The sequence below is a fragment of the Pseudorca crassidens genome, chromosome 9 (assembly GCF_039906515.1).
Source record: "Pseudorca crassidens isolate mPseCra1 chromosome 9, mPseCra1.hap1, whole genome shotgun sequence".
Lineage (NCBI taxonomy): Eukaryota > Metazoa > Chordata > Mammalia > Artiodactyla > Delphinidae > Pseudorca > Pseudorca crassidens.
Window position 1 is genome coordinate 80263607 of NC_090304.1, and position 17291 is coordinate 80280897.

The window sequence follows — 17291 nt, forward strand, 5'->3', positions numbered from 1 at the left end:
CTTTGGAGAAATGTCTATTAGGTATTCTGCCCATTTTTCAATTGGGTTGTTTGTTTTTTTGTTATTAAGCTGCATGAGCTGCTTATAAATTTTGGAGATTAATCCTTTGTCAGTTGCTTCATTTGCAAATATTTTCTCCCATTCTGAGGGTTGTCTTTTGGTCTTGTTTATGGTTTCCTTTGCTGTGCAAAAGCTTTGAAGTTTCATTAGGTCCCATTTGTTTACTTTTGTTTTTATTTCCATTTCTCTAGGAGGCGGGTCAAAAAGGATCTTGCTGTGATTTATGTCATAGAGTGTTCTGCTTATCTTTTGCTCTAAGAGTTTTATAGATTTTAACGTTAGAAATAATAATTGAATTTATGCTTGGCTCTGTATACAAAATGGTGAGCAAAACAGATAAAATTCCTCATGGAGTTTAAAGTGTCTATTTGTTAAATTAAGAAATGATATGGTAATCATTTTAACTTTTAAAAGATAATTTCTGTATTGGCATGTATTTTCCAAATAAAACATATGTTTCAGTCAGTATATGCATACCTTGTTTTATTGCACTTTGCAGTTACTGTAGTTTTTACAAATTAAAGGTTGTGGCAGTCCAGTGTCAAGCAAGTCTTTTGGCACCATTTTTCAAACAGCATTTGTTCAACTTGTGTCTGTGTTGCATTTTGGTAATTCTCACCATATTTCCAACTTCTTCATTATTATTATATTTGTTATGGTGATCTGTGATCAGTGATCTTTGATGTTACTCTTGTAATTGTTTTTGAGGTGCCAAATAATGCCTACATGAAACATTGAACTTAAGTGATAAACATTATGTGTGTCTGACTGCTCTACCACCCAGCTGTTCCCCCCATCTCTCTCCCTCTCCTCAGGCCTTCCTATTCCCTGAGACACAACAAATTGAAATTAGGTCAGTTAATAACACTAAAATGTCCTCAAGGTAAAGGAGGAGTCATGTGTCTTTCTCATTAAGCTTAGTGAGGAAAGCATGTCCAAAGCTGAGATAGTCTGAAAGCTAGGCTTCTTGCTCTAAACTGTTAGCCAAGATATAAATGCAAAGGAAAAGTTCTTGAAGGAAATTAAAAGTGCTACTCCAGTGGCACATGACTGATAAGAAAGTGAGACATTCTTATTGTTGATATGGAGAAATTTTTGGAGGTCTGGATAGAAGATCAACCCAGATACAACATTTCCTTAAGCTAAAACCTAATCCAGAGAGACGCCCTAACTCTCTTCAATTCTGCGAAGGCTGAGAGAGGTCAGAACGCTGCAGAAGAAAAGTTTGAAGCTAGCAGAGATTGGTTCATGAGCTTTAAGGAAAGAAGCTGTCTTCATAACATAAATGTGCAAAGTAAAGCAGCAAGTGCTGATGTAAAAGCTGCAGTAAGTTATCCAGAAGATCTAGCTAAGATAATAAGTGAAGGTAGCTACACTAAACAATAGGTTTTCAATGTAGACGAGACAGCCTTCTATTAGAAGAGGATGCCATCTAGGACTTTCATAGCTACAGAGGAGAAGTCAATACCTGTCATCAGAGCTTCAAAGGACAGGCTAACTCTCTTGTTAGGGGCTAATGCAGCTGGTACCTTTAAGTTGAAGCCAATGCTCATTTACCGTTTTACAAATCCTCAGGCCCTTAAGAATTATGCTAAAAATCTACTCTGCCTGTGCTCTATAAATGGAACAACAAAGCTTGGATGACAGCACGTCTGTTTAGAACATGGTATACTAGATTAAGCTCACTGTTGACCCACTGCTCAGAAAATAAAAAAGTTTCCTTTTAAAATAATACTGCTCACTGATAATACACCTGGTCACCCAAGAGCTCTGATGGGAATATACAATGAGATTCGTGTTGTTTTCATGCCTGTTAATACAACATCCATTCTGCAGCCCGTGGATCAGGAAATAATTTTGCTATTCAAGTGTTGTTATTTAAGAAATGCATTTTCTTAGGCCATAGCTCCCATGGATAGTGATTCCTCTGATGGATTTTGGCAAAGTAAGTTGAAAACCTTCTGGAAAGGATTCCCCATTCTAGATGCCATTAAGAACATTCACGATTCATGGGAAGGGGTCAAAATATCAATATGAACAGGAGTTTGGAAGAAGTTGATTCCAACCTTCATGGATGACTTTGAGAGGTTCAGGACTTAAGTAGAAGAAGTAACTGAAGATGTGGTGGAAATAGCAATAGAGCTAGAATCAGACGTGGAGCCTGAAGATGTGGCTGAATTGCTGCAATCCCATGATTAAAAAAATTATGGATAAAGAGTTATTTCTTACAGATGAGCAAAGAAAGTGACTTCTTGAGATGGATTCTACTCCTGGTGAAGATGCTGTGAAGATTGTTGAAATGACAACAAAGGATTTAGAATATTACATAAACTTAGTTGATTAAGCAGTGTCAGGATTTGACTCCAATTTTGAAAGAAGTTCTACTGTGGATAAAATGCTGCCAAACAGCATTGCACGCTACAGAAAAGTCATTGGTGAAAGGAAGAGTCAATCGATGTAGCACACTTCAGTGTTGTCTTATTTTAAGAAATTGCCACAGGCACCCCAGCTTTCAGCAGCCACCACCCTGATCAGTCAGCAGCCGTCAACAATGAGGCGAGAATCTCCACCAGCAAACAGATTACATCTTGCTGAAGGCTCAAATGATGGTTAGCATTTTTTAGCAATAAAGTATTTTTTAGTTATTTATATTGTTTGTTTAGACATATTGCTCTTGCATACTTAACAGACTACAGTATAGTGTAAACATAACTTTTATATGCACTGGGGAACCAAAAAATTCATGTGACTTGCTTTATCACGATGTTTGCTTTATTGCGGTGGTCTGGAACTGAACCCACAATATCTCTGAGATACGCCTGTAGTTGTTAGAAAAGATAAGGAGAAATATATTATACCAGAATTACCTATCCTTCTCAGGAGCATTTGCAACAAACTGACAGTAGCTCATAGTGCATATAATAAAAATGTTTGTGGTCATTTTATATGAAAATATCTTTATATACATTTTGACATATTCTTATCACATAGTACATCTAATTAGAGGTCTATGAGAAGATATAGAAGAGTAAAAAGATGAGAAACACCTGTTTTTCCATCATTACAAGACAATCATCATTAACTTTTTTTTTTTTTTTTTTGGCTGTACGCGGGCCTCTCACTGTTGCGGCCTCTCCCGTTGCGGAGCACAGGCTCCGGAAGTGCAGGTTCAGCGGCCATGGCTCACGGGCCCAGCCGCTCCGTGGCATGTGGGGTCTTCCCTGACCGGGGCACGAACACGCGTCCCCTGCATCAGCAGGCGGACTCTCAACCACTGCGCCACCAGGGAAGCCCATCATTAACATTTTTATGTACACCTTTCTATTCTTTTTAGGCACATAGATGCATATACAATATGGTATCATGTTGCCTAATCTACTTTTCTTTTCATGGGTATACTATTCTTATTTTATCCACATTTAAATTTCATCATCAAACACTGAGCTCAAGTATATGCTGGCCATATGTTCAGATATTTGAAATAAAGATAAATGGACAGACGGCTTTAATGGTTTAATATGTTAAGCATTGCACAATATTCAACAATTAGAGAAAGTCTAGGGGATGGTATAACCATATACCTTTATATATTTAGGGCCACAAGTATACGGACAAGCCCTACAATTTGAGGAAAATCCTGCTCAGGACTGAACAGAGAGGTCCTTGGTTGCCGACGGACTCTCCCCTTGACTTCAGACTTGAGACAAACCAAGGGGTCTGTCAATATACAAAACCCACTGAATTCAGGAGAAACAGGAGCAATAGGATAGGTATTAAGGAATTGGTTCTTGCCAATTAGGATTGTGGTGGCCAGTCTGAAGCGAGCAGAGTTGGCTGGAGGCTGGAAATGTTGCAGCTCTAGTCCAGAACAGCAGTCTAGAGACAGAATGGTTAGTGCTTTCTTCCAAAATTCCCAGTTTTCCAAACAGGTTCCTAGGCTGCTTTCCTCAAACAGTGCTAATCTACTTTTAAGTGCATGATCTTTTACTTCACTATTTTTGTAACTTCAGTTCCTTTATATCACTATCAGAAATTACTCATTCAGACTACTGTTTCTAAAAACTTGTGTTTCCCCTGTTTTAACTAGTATTAAGAGCTACAAGGAAAATTCTTGTACATACTTCTGCATTCATATTCTGAATTATTTCTTGAATTAATTATAGTTTAAATTACTGAGTCAAGGGCAATGTGCATTTTTAAGACTTTTGATGCATTTTATCATATCACAGTACATTTAATTGGCCTAGAATGCTTATGAGAATTTATGAATAAATAAATGAACATATGAAAATAAAAATATTTATTACATTGCCATGAGTATATAAGAATTCTTTTCTGTTACAAAGAATGAGTGTTACCAGTTTAATTAAAAACAAAATTCATAAGATATGCCTCTAGAAGCAGTTCATCAGTTTTACATGGCTGTTGGGGTAAATTTCACCTAGTATTAGAAATATTTCTGTCTTTGAAAATCCTTGCTTAGCATTGTTTATTGCTGCTGTGAAGAATACAGGGGAAGAGTTCAGGTGTGAAATTTGTCTTTTCAGGATGGTCATCTAGAAATGCCTGTTTTAGCCCATCTTGATGGCATTGAATTCATATTTTAAAGTGCCTGTTACAGAATTCCTTAAGAATGTCTTTGCCTGCTATTTTAGGATTTCTGAGGTACAATATTATCTATTCATTTCTACAGTTGAGGATATAAGAAAGCACTTCTTTCCTCTGTACTCATTCTGTTACATTCTAATCCTCTATTTTTAAACCCTTGTATCATACTCTTCTTTTTAGCTCAGTTCAGACAAGTGTATTTTTGATTTTTAATTGAAATGGGTCTTCTTTAGCTTGACTTTTACTAAATACGTTAATAATGGAAACATTAAAGTTTTAGCAGAAGAGTTTTAAATATAACAGTGAAGTTATAATTTCTTGTCTGTGTAGGACTTTACAGTTTGTGAAGAGCTTCAGAATAGAAAAAAGAACAGATGAATTACCTTGAATACAGTTAGCAGTTAGTGGCTGGGTGGTCTTTGGGAAGACATTAAATTTCCTTGAGTATGCTTAGCATAGAGTATGTGATGAATAAATAGAATCTATTTTTATTTTGTATCCTATTTTGCCTCCAAATGACCTATGGATTGTTTTATCCCTGTTTTACAATTGAGGAAACCAAGGCACAGTGCATTTTAGTGATTTGCATAGGGTCATTTAGCTAACAAACATAAACTGAGATCTATATTTTTGTCTCCAAAATAAGCATTTTTTCATTCTATACCACTTTTTTTTTCTCTTAATGCAAGGACATAAGAAATAAATCTTTGTCCTATATCATGAGAGTGATATTATTTACCACATCATGTGGAAATCTGATTCTGCATATGCATGGCACAGAGTAGGCTCTCAGTTATATAAATGAATGAAAACCTGTATGGTAATATGGTTGGCTTCAGTCTTTTGTAGGGAGAGAATTGTATATTAAGACCGCAGTGCTGATTGTGTCTGTTGAATGTGGTATTCAGGGTACCTACCTCTTAACGTTGTTGTTAGGATTAGTTGATGTCATAGATGTAAAGCATTTAGAAAAATGCCTGGCACCTTAAACATTCAATAAATGTTAGTTCCTACTAGTATGTGAATGATTTTAGAGTGAGAAACCTTTAATATGTATAGGATTATAGTTCACTTAGTTATTATCTGTTATATATCATGTAATTAGTTTTAATAGACTTTTTCTGGTTCATGTTGCTATTTATTGGTAATTTCTTTAATATATCTTTTAGGACTGAAAGAGTTGTCCCCACCTCCTCTAAATCTCAAACGTTTATACAAAGAGACGCTAGAAATTGAACCCATATTGATAATCATTTCCCCGGGTGCTGATCCTTCTCAGGAACTCCAAGAACTTGCTAATGCTGAGAGAAGTGGAGAGTGTTATCATCAGGTCAGTACATATTACCCTGCTGTTTTTGCTACAGCTATTGATCTTCCTGCCATACTTGATTCTATTAGTGGAACAGACATTTTTTGTTGCGGTGTGCCAACTAATGTCCCTGGAAAGTGTCCACATCCTGATCCCCAGAAGGAACTTTGCAACTGTAATTAAGTTAAGCATTTTGCAGTGGAGAGGTTATCCTGGATTATTCATTTGGGCCCAATATAGTCATAAAGGTCCTTTTAAGAAGGAGGCAGAAGAAGCAGAGGGAAGGAGGGAGATGTGAGGAAGCAGAGGTCAAAGAGGTGAGAAGTTGCTGTGCTGCTGGCTTTGAAGATGGTAGAAGGGGCCACAGACAAAGAAATGTAGGTGGATTCTAGAAGTTCGAAAAGGCAACGGAAGGATTCTCTCCTAAAGCCTCCAGAAAGAACAGCCCTGCAGTACTACCTTTATTTTCGAACCCTGACACCTTGATTTAAAAATAGATCAATAGAAGAGTGGGACTTCTAACCTCCAGAAGTCTGATAAGATAATATATTTGTCTCATATAATACCATTTTGTCCTGAGCTAAATTTCTGAGTTTTAGTTTGTTCAGATTAGCACCTCTTTTTCAATTCAGTTGGCATGTAAGTTTGAAAATGAATTAATTTACCCTCAATTTTTGACATGTGAAAAAAATAAATCTTTTTCATTGGGAAAATAATTAATAATGATTAAAAAACCAGAATACTTTCACAGCAACCAAAAATTGACAAGTGGGAATGTTATGAGGACTATAAGTAGAAGATAGCAAAATAGCAGAGAGTTAGGCTTAGTTGTACAGGTTTTGCACTAACTCTAGGGAGTTTCATTCAATCCTAGTTATAGTGTATTAATATATTAGGACAATATTCAATTGTCAGTGAGATGTCTTGAGGAAGGGGAGCCCTCTTCTATAGGCTGTATCTGTTAGCAGTGATATTGGCAGAAAGATAAAACTATTTGCACTCACTGTAAGTTTGACTATATGAATTTCTAGACTTTTGTATACTTGCAAAATTTTTTAATATTGTAAAACCTTTAAATACAGACGTATTTAGTCATAAATCTCCTGTTATTTTAAAGGTTTTTTTGCTATGCTGAATGTATGTCCTAAGGATAATAATATATTCTTAATGCAAAAAAGTAATTTTCATTTCAAGAAACTTTTTTTTTTTTTTTTGATGTAGGGGCTAACCATCTTCTTGACATTTCCTGTTGTGCTTTTTAAAAATGTATTTTTTTTCTTAGAGTATATGTTTTCTTCTAATGTTTCATGAATCTTTAAGCTGTTTTCATACAATTTATGCCTTATAGAAAATTTTGAGTTCCTACTTTCAGCTACCATTTCAGCTCAGCAAACTACTTATTCTTTTTTTCCCCTCTGATTCTGTTGTACATGCCTTCAACTGTTTCAAGGGTTTTTTTTGCATTTTAATAATGGCAAACTAATACGTGCATCTAAACAGTTCAACCAGTATTTGTTTTATCCCTCCTATTTGCTTAGTTCTGGGTTAGATCTTGAAAATTAAAAAAAAACAATATATGAGTATTTATTACCTGTTTTGTTACATGCTTTTGTATGCAATGAATTAGACGCATGGTTCCCACTCTCAACAACTTTATAGTCTAATTGAAAAGCAAAATCAATACTTGTAAAAGTCAATTAAAAAACAATGAAATGCTATCTTATATTCATTATGAAAAGAGAGATCGCTGTGGTTTGAAGTAGTCTATAACAGCATTCTTCAAAGTGTTTTGACTATGTACCCAATAAAATATTTGAGCCAGGACTCTCAGTAAATGTGTTTCTCTCATATATACAGAGACAGATATAGCTGTACTGATACTTAAGTATTATATATATTATCCTTAAAGAGACATATGGCGGAGTTTAAACTTGGTATAGTAAGTAGCATGCAACCAGTTTAGACCCTTGACTAAAACATTTTTATAGAATCTTAAGTAGACTTAATACTTAAGTAGACTTAACTAGTCTATTCATTCAAATAATACAGAAATCTTATATACTGACTCTATTTTCTAGGGTGTTTCGGCTTCTGCTTGGATGTTTTCTATTTTATAAAATAAAGTAGAAAACATCATAAAGGTCTAGCCTAGCCTATTACATGAGTGTCCTAAGTGCAGATAGACTATAGGGATTGGAAATACAGGAATGGAATTCCAGTGAGACCAGGATTCTCCTTCCCTCTTCCTCTCCCATCTCTTCTTTTTCTCCCCTCCCCCTTTCTTCTTTTCTCTCTCTCTCCTTCCTGCCTCCTCTCCCTGAAAAAGAATAGAAGAGCAGAGGGCTAAATGTAGAGTCTTGAGGCCCAACATGTTAGGGTCTTCTAGACAATGAAGGGCTAGGGAATTACGCAGTTCAGTGGACCAAGTAGCTTGGGAGCCAAATTTGTGCAATGTTGGAGAAATTTTTTAAAAAGAGAAGCAAATTTCAAGGAAGTGGTATTGTTAATGTTTAATCCCTCAAAGAATACAACAAGACAGTAGTCATAAAAAATTATGTTTTTAAAGGTCCATGTTTGAGAGAGTAAGAATTGCAGGAACTAGTGGAATGAGGAAAAAAAAAACTATTCAGCAATTCTTTATACTGTTCTATAACTTTCAGACCTGTAATGTTAGTACCTTTACTAAATAGAATAATATTAAAAATCTGCCACTGATGTAAGGACAAAAACAAGACAATTGTTGGAAACAGCAAGAGTCTGATATTTCTTATTAAAAGTTTAAAACCCTGATTACAGTACTTGAGTTAGTTCAGTATGTATGGCAGGATAATTTGAAAGTCTTCTGTTACAACATGTTATCAGATCTGTTTTTTTTTAGTTTTGTTATTTATTTTTGTTTTTGCAGGTTGCCATGGGTCAAGGCCAAGCTGATTTAGCAGTTCAAATGCTAAAAGAATGTGCCCGAAATGGAGACTGGCTCTGTTTGAAGAACTTACATCTTGTGGTATCTTGGCTGCCAGTTCTGGAAAAGGTAGATTCAGATCAGTGTGGTGCAAATAATATCTAATATACTCAATTCAGTAATCTCCAAGGAACATCAGTATTAAAATATGTCATGCACGATTTATGATGTCTTTAAAAAAATTAGTATTTGTTGGGGAATCATTTAAAATCTGTTATGTATTTTCTCCTTAAATATATGTACATTTGTACAAACCAAAATGGATCTTTTAATAAGAAATCTATAAAAATCTCTTTTTTAAAGGCATTTAGGGGAAGTCAAAAAATTAATCAGGACTGAAGGGGAGGCTTAGAGAATTTTTTCAGACGAAAAATAGGGAAATGTTTTAAAGAATTGTAGAAGACCTATTTATAACATTAAATTTTCTTTATGCTTTTGTTCTGTTGTATCTGTATGAGGAGAAAAGATGTAGAGGAGTCAGAGAGAGCTACTACAGAACACTTCCTAGGTGCTAAGGAGGCTGGGTGTAAATGGAAGCAATCATTTTATTTAACAGAAGTGGGCCCAGGACAAAAAAACTTTAAGACAGAACAAATTGATGTGTAGGTTTAAATGCAAACCTAGAATTAAGTCTAGTGCTTATTTAAGAAGAAAGATGAATATGGGTTTGGGCTGTCATAGATGACACTGAAGACAAGATGTTCCTTGAAGACTATATGTGATTTAGCTAAGTGTAGGGGGAAAAAAAATTGTGGTTAATTCTAGCAGCACAAGTAGAGACATAGTGGTGGGAATGTGCCTGCCTAGTACAAAGAATGAAGATGTCCTTGAATGTCCTGGAAGGGTCAGGCAGAGCGATGTGGGGCAATAGAGTTAGATGGCTAGGAAGGGGCAAGGTTATGGAATACCCTCAAAATCGTGCTGAAGTGCTTGGAATTTTTGTCTTAGGACACAGAGTCAAAGGAGGTCCTTAACAAGGGAGTTAATAATTACTTAATTAAATTAATCTGGCAGAAGTTATTCAGAATAGAACCAAACAGAATAGAGTGGGAGGCCATAGCCTAGTTGTAGTATGTTGAAAATTTGTGTAATGTGTTGAAAATAAATTGGCAACTATAGCACTTTACATAAAACATGTAAGTAGTTAAATAATCTTTGATGAATGAGTTAATGACTAAGTGAATGAAGTGATAGACCATGATGACTTACTACTTATCAAAAGAAGATGTAGGGCTTCCCTGGTGGCACAGTGGTTGAGAGTCCGCCTGCCGATGCAGGGGACACGGGTTCGTGCCCCGGTCCGGGAAGATCCCACATGCCGCGGAGCGGCTAGGCCCGTGAGCCATGGCTGCTGAGCCTGCGCGTCCGGAGCCTGTGCTCCACAATGGGAGAGGCCACAACAGTTAGAGGCCCGTGTACCGCAAAAAAAAAAAAAAAAAGAAGATGTAGATTTTGGAACTGAGATATATAGGAATATTCAAGTAATTCCATTATTACTACAGTTTTCTGTAAAAATCACAAATGTATAAAATATAAAATTTATGTCAGATGAATTACATATGTTTTGAAACATAAGGAAGACTTGTGAATACTTGAATCCTGCTTTCTGTTCCAAACAATAGATTGATAGCTATTAATCTATGTAAAATATAATTACAGTTATTATTTTGGAATCAAATCTTAATTAGGACTTTTTGAAGAATATATAGGGTAGATTATATTATAAAACTTTTAAAAGATTTTTAAATGTTTTGCTTTTCTTTTGGGAAGTTTGGATGAATTGTTTGGATATAAATTTATGTTTATTTTAAATTCAACTGTATCACAAATGTATTGCTTTTTTAATCTTTTTTTAAAATATGCTAACCCAAAGCAAAATTTTATTCCAATTTTACATTTAAAAATTATTATTAGGTATAGAAGCATTTTATAATTTACAATTTTAAGGAAGCAAAATGTTTTCATGGCAATTCTCTTGCCATTTTTTGTCATCTTTACATTTCACTTGATAATAATGAATTTTAGTATTAGATGTATTTATTAAGATAATTTTTAGACTTCACTCTCTTTTAGAGCTATCAACATTTCTTTTGTCATTCATTCATTCATTTAGTCATTCATTTTACAAGTGCTTGCTGAGTACAGAAAAAAGCCAGGAATAGTCCTAGGTGCTGGTTACGTATAAAATTTGTACTTGCTCTCGAGGAGCTTGGTTTAGAAGAGACAGACCACATTAATAACTATACAGTCGTACAATGAATACTGCAGAAAGGAATTTACAAAATACCATCAGTGATTAATCTGCTTGGGATTGTGGTAGTGAAGAGTCGGAGAAGATATTCTCCCAGAACATGATACTTGAATTATATTTTGACAGATGAGTAAGAATTTGTCAGGTTACAAGAGAATAACAGGCAGAAAGAATATGATGAATAAAGAGACAAGAGATAAAAATTCGAATAAGTGACTAAAGCGTACAGCACAGGCAGGTGAATTTGAATGGTGAATTTTGGATATTATAGGCTATAAGACACACTAAAAATTGTACTGTAAAGGAACTGATATTATAATATAACTCTGTGGAAGTGTGATTTGAAGAAGTGAGAACCTGAAGGCCTGAAGATGGCTCGTAGTTTAGGCATCACGACTATAGCTAACACTTATTTTGTATTTACTGTGTGTTGGGCACTGTGTTTTATACAATCCTATGAGGGTAGGTTATTATCCTTGCTTAGAGAGTTTAAGTCAAAGAATCCAAGGTCACACAGCAAATAAGTGGCAGAATTTGGATTTCAACCCAGTTGGCCCAGTTCTAGATCCAAGTTCTTAGCTATTTCACTAAGCTAGGAATAGAGAAGATGAAAATTTAGAGGAAATATAATCAGAACATTAAGAAATATATCAGAATATCATGGAAAGATTTTAGTAAGATAAGTACTTATTAATAATATATTTATAAAATGGAAATTTGTATGTTTAAGTAGATTTTTATTCTTGTTGTTTTTATAAACAAGGAATTGAATATTCTTCAACCTAAAGATACCTTTCGTCTTTGGCTCACTGCAGAAGTTCATCCCAACTTTACTCCAGTTTTATTACAGTCAAGTTTGAAGATAACATATGAGGTAAGAAGATTTAAAACTTGAAACGTGGGCTTCCCCGGTGGCACAGTGGTTAAGAATCCGCCAATGCAGGGCACGTGGGTTCGAGCCCCGGTCTGGGAAGATCCCACATGCCACAGAGCAACTAGGCCTGTGCACCACAACTACTGAGCCTGCGCTCTAGAGCCCGCGAGCCACAACCAGAGTTCGCGTGCCACAACTACTGAAGCCCACGTGCCTAGAGCCCGTGCTCTGCAACAAGAGAAGCCACTGCAATGAGAAACCTGCACACCGCAACAAAGAGTAGCCCCCCACTCGCCGCAACTAGAGAAAGCCCACGCGCAGCAACAAAGACCCAACACAGCCATAAATAAATAAATGAATAAATAAAATTTATGAAAAAAATAAAAACTTGAATCACTAATTATGTAAGTGCAGTAATTTAGCATGCCTTCTAAAGCTCTGTAGACAAAAAGCACTCAAAAACTTTTGTATATTTAGATGAAGTATATACATAAATAATATGATATTTGTAAAAATACATTTATATTTTTCTTTTAAATATTATTTAATATCATTAATTTTTTGTTTTTTATTGTAGTAAAAGACATAATGTAAAATTTACTATCTTAACCATTTATAAATGTACAGTACAGTAGTGTTAACCATATGTACCTTGTCGTATAACAGATCTCTAAAATTTTTTCATCTCACAAAACTGAGACTGTATCCACTGAAGAGCAACTCCCTATTTCTCTTTCCCTCCACCCTTTGCAACCACCATTGTACTTTCTGTTTCTGTGAGTTGACTACTTTATATCCCTCATATAAGTGGAATCATGCAGTATTTGTCTTTTGGTGACTGGCTTATTTTATTTGGCATGATGTCCTCAAGGTTCATCCATGTTGTAGCATATGACAGCATTTCCTTCTTTCTTAAGGCTGAATAATATCCCATTAATATGTGTGTACTACATTTTCTTCATCCATTCATCAGCCCATGGACATTTAGATTTTCTACCTCTTGGCTATTATGATTAATGTTGCAATGAACATGGGTGGGCAAATATCTCTTCAAGATCGTATTTTCAGTTTTTTTGGATATATACCCAGAGTGGGATTGCTGGATCATATGGTAATTCTATTTTTAATTTTTTGAGGAACTTCCATACTGTTCCACTGTGGTATACCATTTAACATTCCCACCAATAGCACACAATTTCTCTGATCCTTACCAACACTTGTTATTGTCTCCTGTATTTTTTTTAATAGTGGCTGTCCTAACAGTGTGAGGTGATATCTCACTGTGGTTTTCATTTGTATTTCTCTATATTTAGTGATGTTGAACATCTTTGTATATGCTTGTTGGCCATTTGTATGTCTTCTCTGGAGAAATGTCTATTCAAGTCTTTTGCCCATTTTTAATTGGATTTTTTGTTGTTGAGTTGTACTAATTTCTTATGTATTCTTCATATTGACCCTTTATCAGATATACGGCTTACAAATATTTTCTCTCATTCCATTAGGGGTTCCTTTTAACTGTGTTGATTGTTTCCTTTGCTGCGTAGATGTTTTTAGTTTGATGTAGTCTCATTTGTCTGTTTTTGCTTTTGTTGCTTGTGCTTTTAGTGGCATATCCAAAAAAATCATTGCCAAATCCAAAGTCATGAACCTTTTCCCCTGTTTTCTTCTAGGAATTTTTAGTTTCAGGTCTTAGGTTTAGGTCTTTAATGCATTTTGAGTTAATTTTTGTATTAGGTGTAAAGTAAGGGTCCAACTTCACTCTTGCACATGGATATCCAGTTTTCATATCGTTTGTTTTTTGACATAGCTAAGTTAGATTTTCAGTCTTTGTTTTCTTCTTTTGTTCATTCGTTCCCTTCACCCATCCATTCATCCATACATCTATCCATCAGTCCATCCTTCTAACGTGTAATGCTTGGCAGATCCTCCCCAAACCTGATGCATCCAAAACTCTATGTGTTTGTAATGATATTGTGGAACTCGTCCAAGTCATAACTGAAATAATAATAAGAAACTGAATTAAAACTTTTAAAACACTGGTTTAAAACATTCTGCTTGCATTTTCTCTCAACTTGTAGAATATAATCTCTTATATAATCTCTTGTCTGATGAAAAATATCTTATTGGTGTTTATAACTACCTGTTATTTTAGATCAGTACTTCCATTTTCCATCTGAAGGCATTAAGTCTCATGTAGGGAAGAAAAAAGCTAAGGATTAATCCAAGGAATGCAAAAATGATTTAATATTTGGAAATATATTAATTGAATGAATGTCAATTATAATGTCTAGTAAGAGAGAACTTCTCCAGCCACTCTCTCAGTATACTCTTTTACTAAACTATATTGCAGAACTGGATTGTACAAGCCCTGAAGGCAAGGGCTATGTTTTTTCTTGCTTTTTTTTTACTTATTATATAATATGTGGCATTTAGGAAGAATACAGTAATATTTCAATAAATGAAGAGTTAATATATATCAGGGGAACTGTTCCTTGAAAATTTTAACTTAATGTGTAGCGTCTTCCAGTATCCTTTTTTAGGAAGTAATTTGATTATATTTTTATGGAAATTTTCAGTTTCATTTAAGTTACTGGTGAATTTTTTTTCTATTTCTTAAATCAATGTAAATGATTTTAACTATTCCAGGAAATAGTGCAGTTCATTATGTTCAAAATTATTACTATATATATGTACACATATGTACACACACGTTTTATTGTATTTAAAAATTGTGGAATCTTCATTTTATTGTTTGTTTCTTCTCTTTTTGATGAGTTGCTGGAGTTGTTTTTAAAAATTTATTACATTGAATCTGTAGATTGCTTTGGATAGTATAGTCATTTTCACAGTATTGATTTCTCCAATCCAAGAATATGGTATATCTCTCCATCTGTTTGTGTCATCTTTGATTTCTTTCATCAGTATCTTATAGTTTTCTGAGTACAGGTCTTTTCCCTCCTTAGGTAGGTTTATTTCTAGGTATTTTATTTTGGATGTGATGGTAAATGGGATGTTTCCTTAATTTCTCTTTCTGATCTTTCATTGTTAGTGTATAGGAATGCAAGAGATTTTCTGTGTATTAATTTTGTATCACACAACTTTACCAAATTCATTGATGAGCTCTAGTAGTTTCTGGTAGCAACTTTAGTGTTTTCTGTGTATACTGTAGTATCATGTCATCTGCAAACAGTGACAGTTTTACTTCTTTTTCAATTTGGAATCCTTTTATTCCTTTTTCTTCTCTGATTGCCATTGCTAGGACTTCCAAAACTATGTTGAATAATAGTGGTAAGAGTAGACATCTTTGTCCTGTTCCTGATCTTAGAGGAAATGTTTTCAGTTTTTCACCGTTGAGAATGATGTTTGCTGTGGGTTTGTCATATATGGCTTTTATTATGTTGAGGTAGGTTCCCTCTATGCCCACTTTTTGGAGAGTTTTTATCATAAATTGGTGTTGAATTCTGTCAAAAGCTTTTTCTGCATCTCTTGAGATGATTATATGGTTTTTATTCTTCAGTTTGTTGATGTGGTGTATCATATTGATTGATTCATGAATATTGAAAATCCTTGCATCCTGGGATGAATCCCACTTGATCATGGTGTAATATCCTTTTAATGTATTGTTGGATTTGGTTTGTTATTATTTTGTTGATGAGTTTTATGTCTATGTTCATCACTGATACTGTCCTGTAATTTTCAGAGAAAGGCAAATATCATATGTTATCACTTATATGTGGAATCTAAAGAAAAGGTACAAATGAACTTATCTACAAAGCAGAAATAGAATTATAAAATAGATAACAAATGAAGACCTACTGTATAGCACAGGGAACTCTTCTTTTCCCATATATATGGGAAAATAATCTAAAAAAGGTTGTATATATGTATATGTATAACTGATCCACTTTGCTGTACAGCAGAAACTAACACAACATTGTAAATCAACTATACTCCAATAAAAATTTTAAAAATAAAATTAAAAAATAGAAAAAAATTTGTCACAAATAACCAATGTCATACTTTGTGATTTACTTTTTCTTATTAATTCTTTTCTATTCACTGAATTTCCTGCTCTTTTCATTATTTTTTCTTCCTTATGTTTTCCTTAATTTGTACTGGATTTCATTCTTCCTGATTTCTTATGCTGAATGCTTAATTGATTTAATTAACTTGAATTAATATTGAAATTATTTTAAGTCTGAATTTTCAGTTGAATATATATTTTACCTTATCTCATAACTTGACATACTAGTGTTTCTGTTTTGTCATTTTCTAATAATCTTTATTTGTAAATGATTTTCTCTGTAATTGTACATGATTTATTCATTTTGCATAACCTTTAGTATAGGGTCTTAAAACAAAAAACAAAAAACAAAAAACCCTAAGTGGTTGTTCAGTTTCCTTAGTGCTCAGAAAATTTTGTCTGTTCTATGAAAAATTTTGGTAACTGTTTCATAAACAAAACATTTTCATTTAAAAGTGTACATTTGGAAATGCACTTAGTAAAAAAAAATACTTAGGCCCTTTTTCTTTTAATAAAACAAAAGTTTTTATTTAAGAGAAAACAGAATGAAAAGGTTTGCAAAGGAAATTATTATTTTTTTGTGGCAGGCATTCTTAAAGTACTGTTCTGAATTTTTCATTAATGTTAGAAACAAGTTTGAAGGGAAAAAAAATACTTTTAAAACAAAGTAAGTTTTTTTAAAAAAAATCTTTATTGGAGTATAATTGCTTTACAATGGTGTGTTGGTTTCTGCTTTATAACAAAGTGAATCAGTTATGCATATACATATGTTCCCATATCTCTTCCCTCTTGCATCTCCCTCCCTCCCACCCTCCCTGTCCCACCCCTCCAGGTGGTCACAAAGCACTGAGCTGATCTCCCTGTGCTATGCGGCTGCTTCCCACTAGCTATCTATAAAACAAGGTAACTTTTGAAATGGATTTATTTTGGTCTTTTTCCAAGAATTCAAAAATTTTTTTCTTCCATTTTGATAATTAAAAAAGATAATATAAACAGATTTTGGACATGTGGATAAGTGTTTTCTGACTAGTACTAGTCCAATGTACAATTTCGGTTCCTGGGTTTGAATTTGTGTTATAAGCCTAGCAATGTCAGGTAATACCCACCTTAAGTAAAGTGGACTGATGTTCAAGGAAGATTAGTTGACATTACATGTAAATAGTAATTTGAAGTCCTTATGGAAATTCAGATAGTACTGGAGAG

General features: G+C 34.2%; 1 protein-coding gene across 6 annotated transcripts in view; it reads left to right on the top strand.

Annotated features, from left to right (window-relative positions):
• Positions 1–17291, top strand: part of DYNC2H1 (dynein cytoplasmic 2 heavy chain 1) — a 379694-nt gene that overhangs the window by 213237 nt on the left and 149166 nt on the right. For 3 of the 6 annotated variants that reach the window (XM_067750851.1, XM_067750849.1, XM_067750850.1), the window contains exons 76-78: positions 5838–5998; positions 8883–9008; positions 11954–12064. The exons of 1 other annotated variant lie outside the window; for it this stretch is intronic. In XM_067750851.1, coding sequence (XP_067606952.1) covers positions 5838–5998; positions 8883–9008; positions 11954–12064 — 398 coding nt within the window. Of the gene's footprint in view, positions 1–251; positions 466–4607; positions 4726–5837; positions 5999–8882; positions 9009–11953; positions 12065–17291 lie in introns of those variants that run through there. 2 more of the 6 variants (XR_010946253.1, XM_067750853.1) reach the window with 2 other exon arrangements.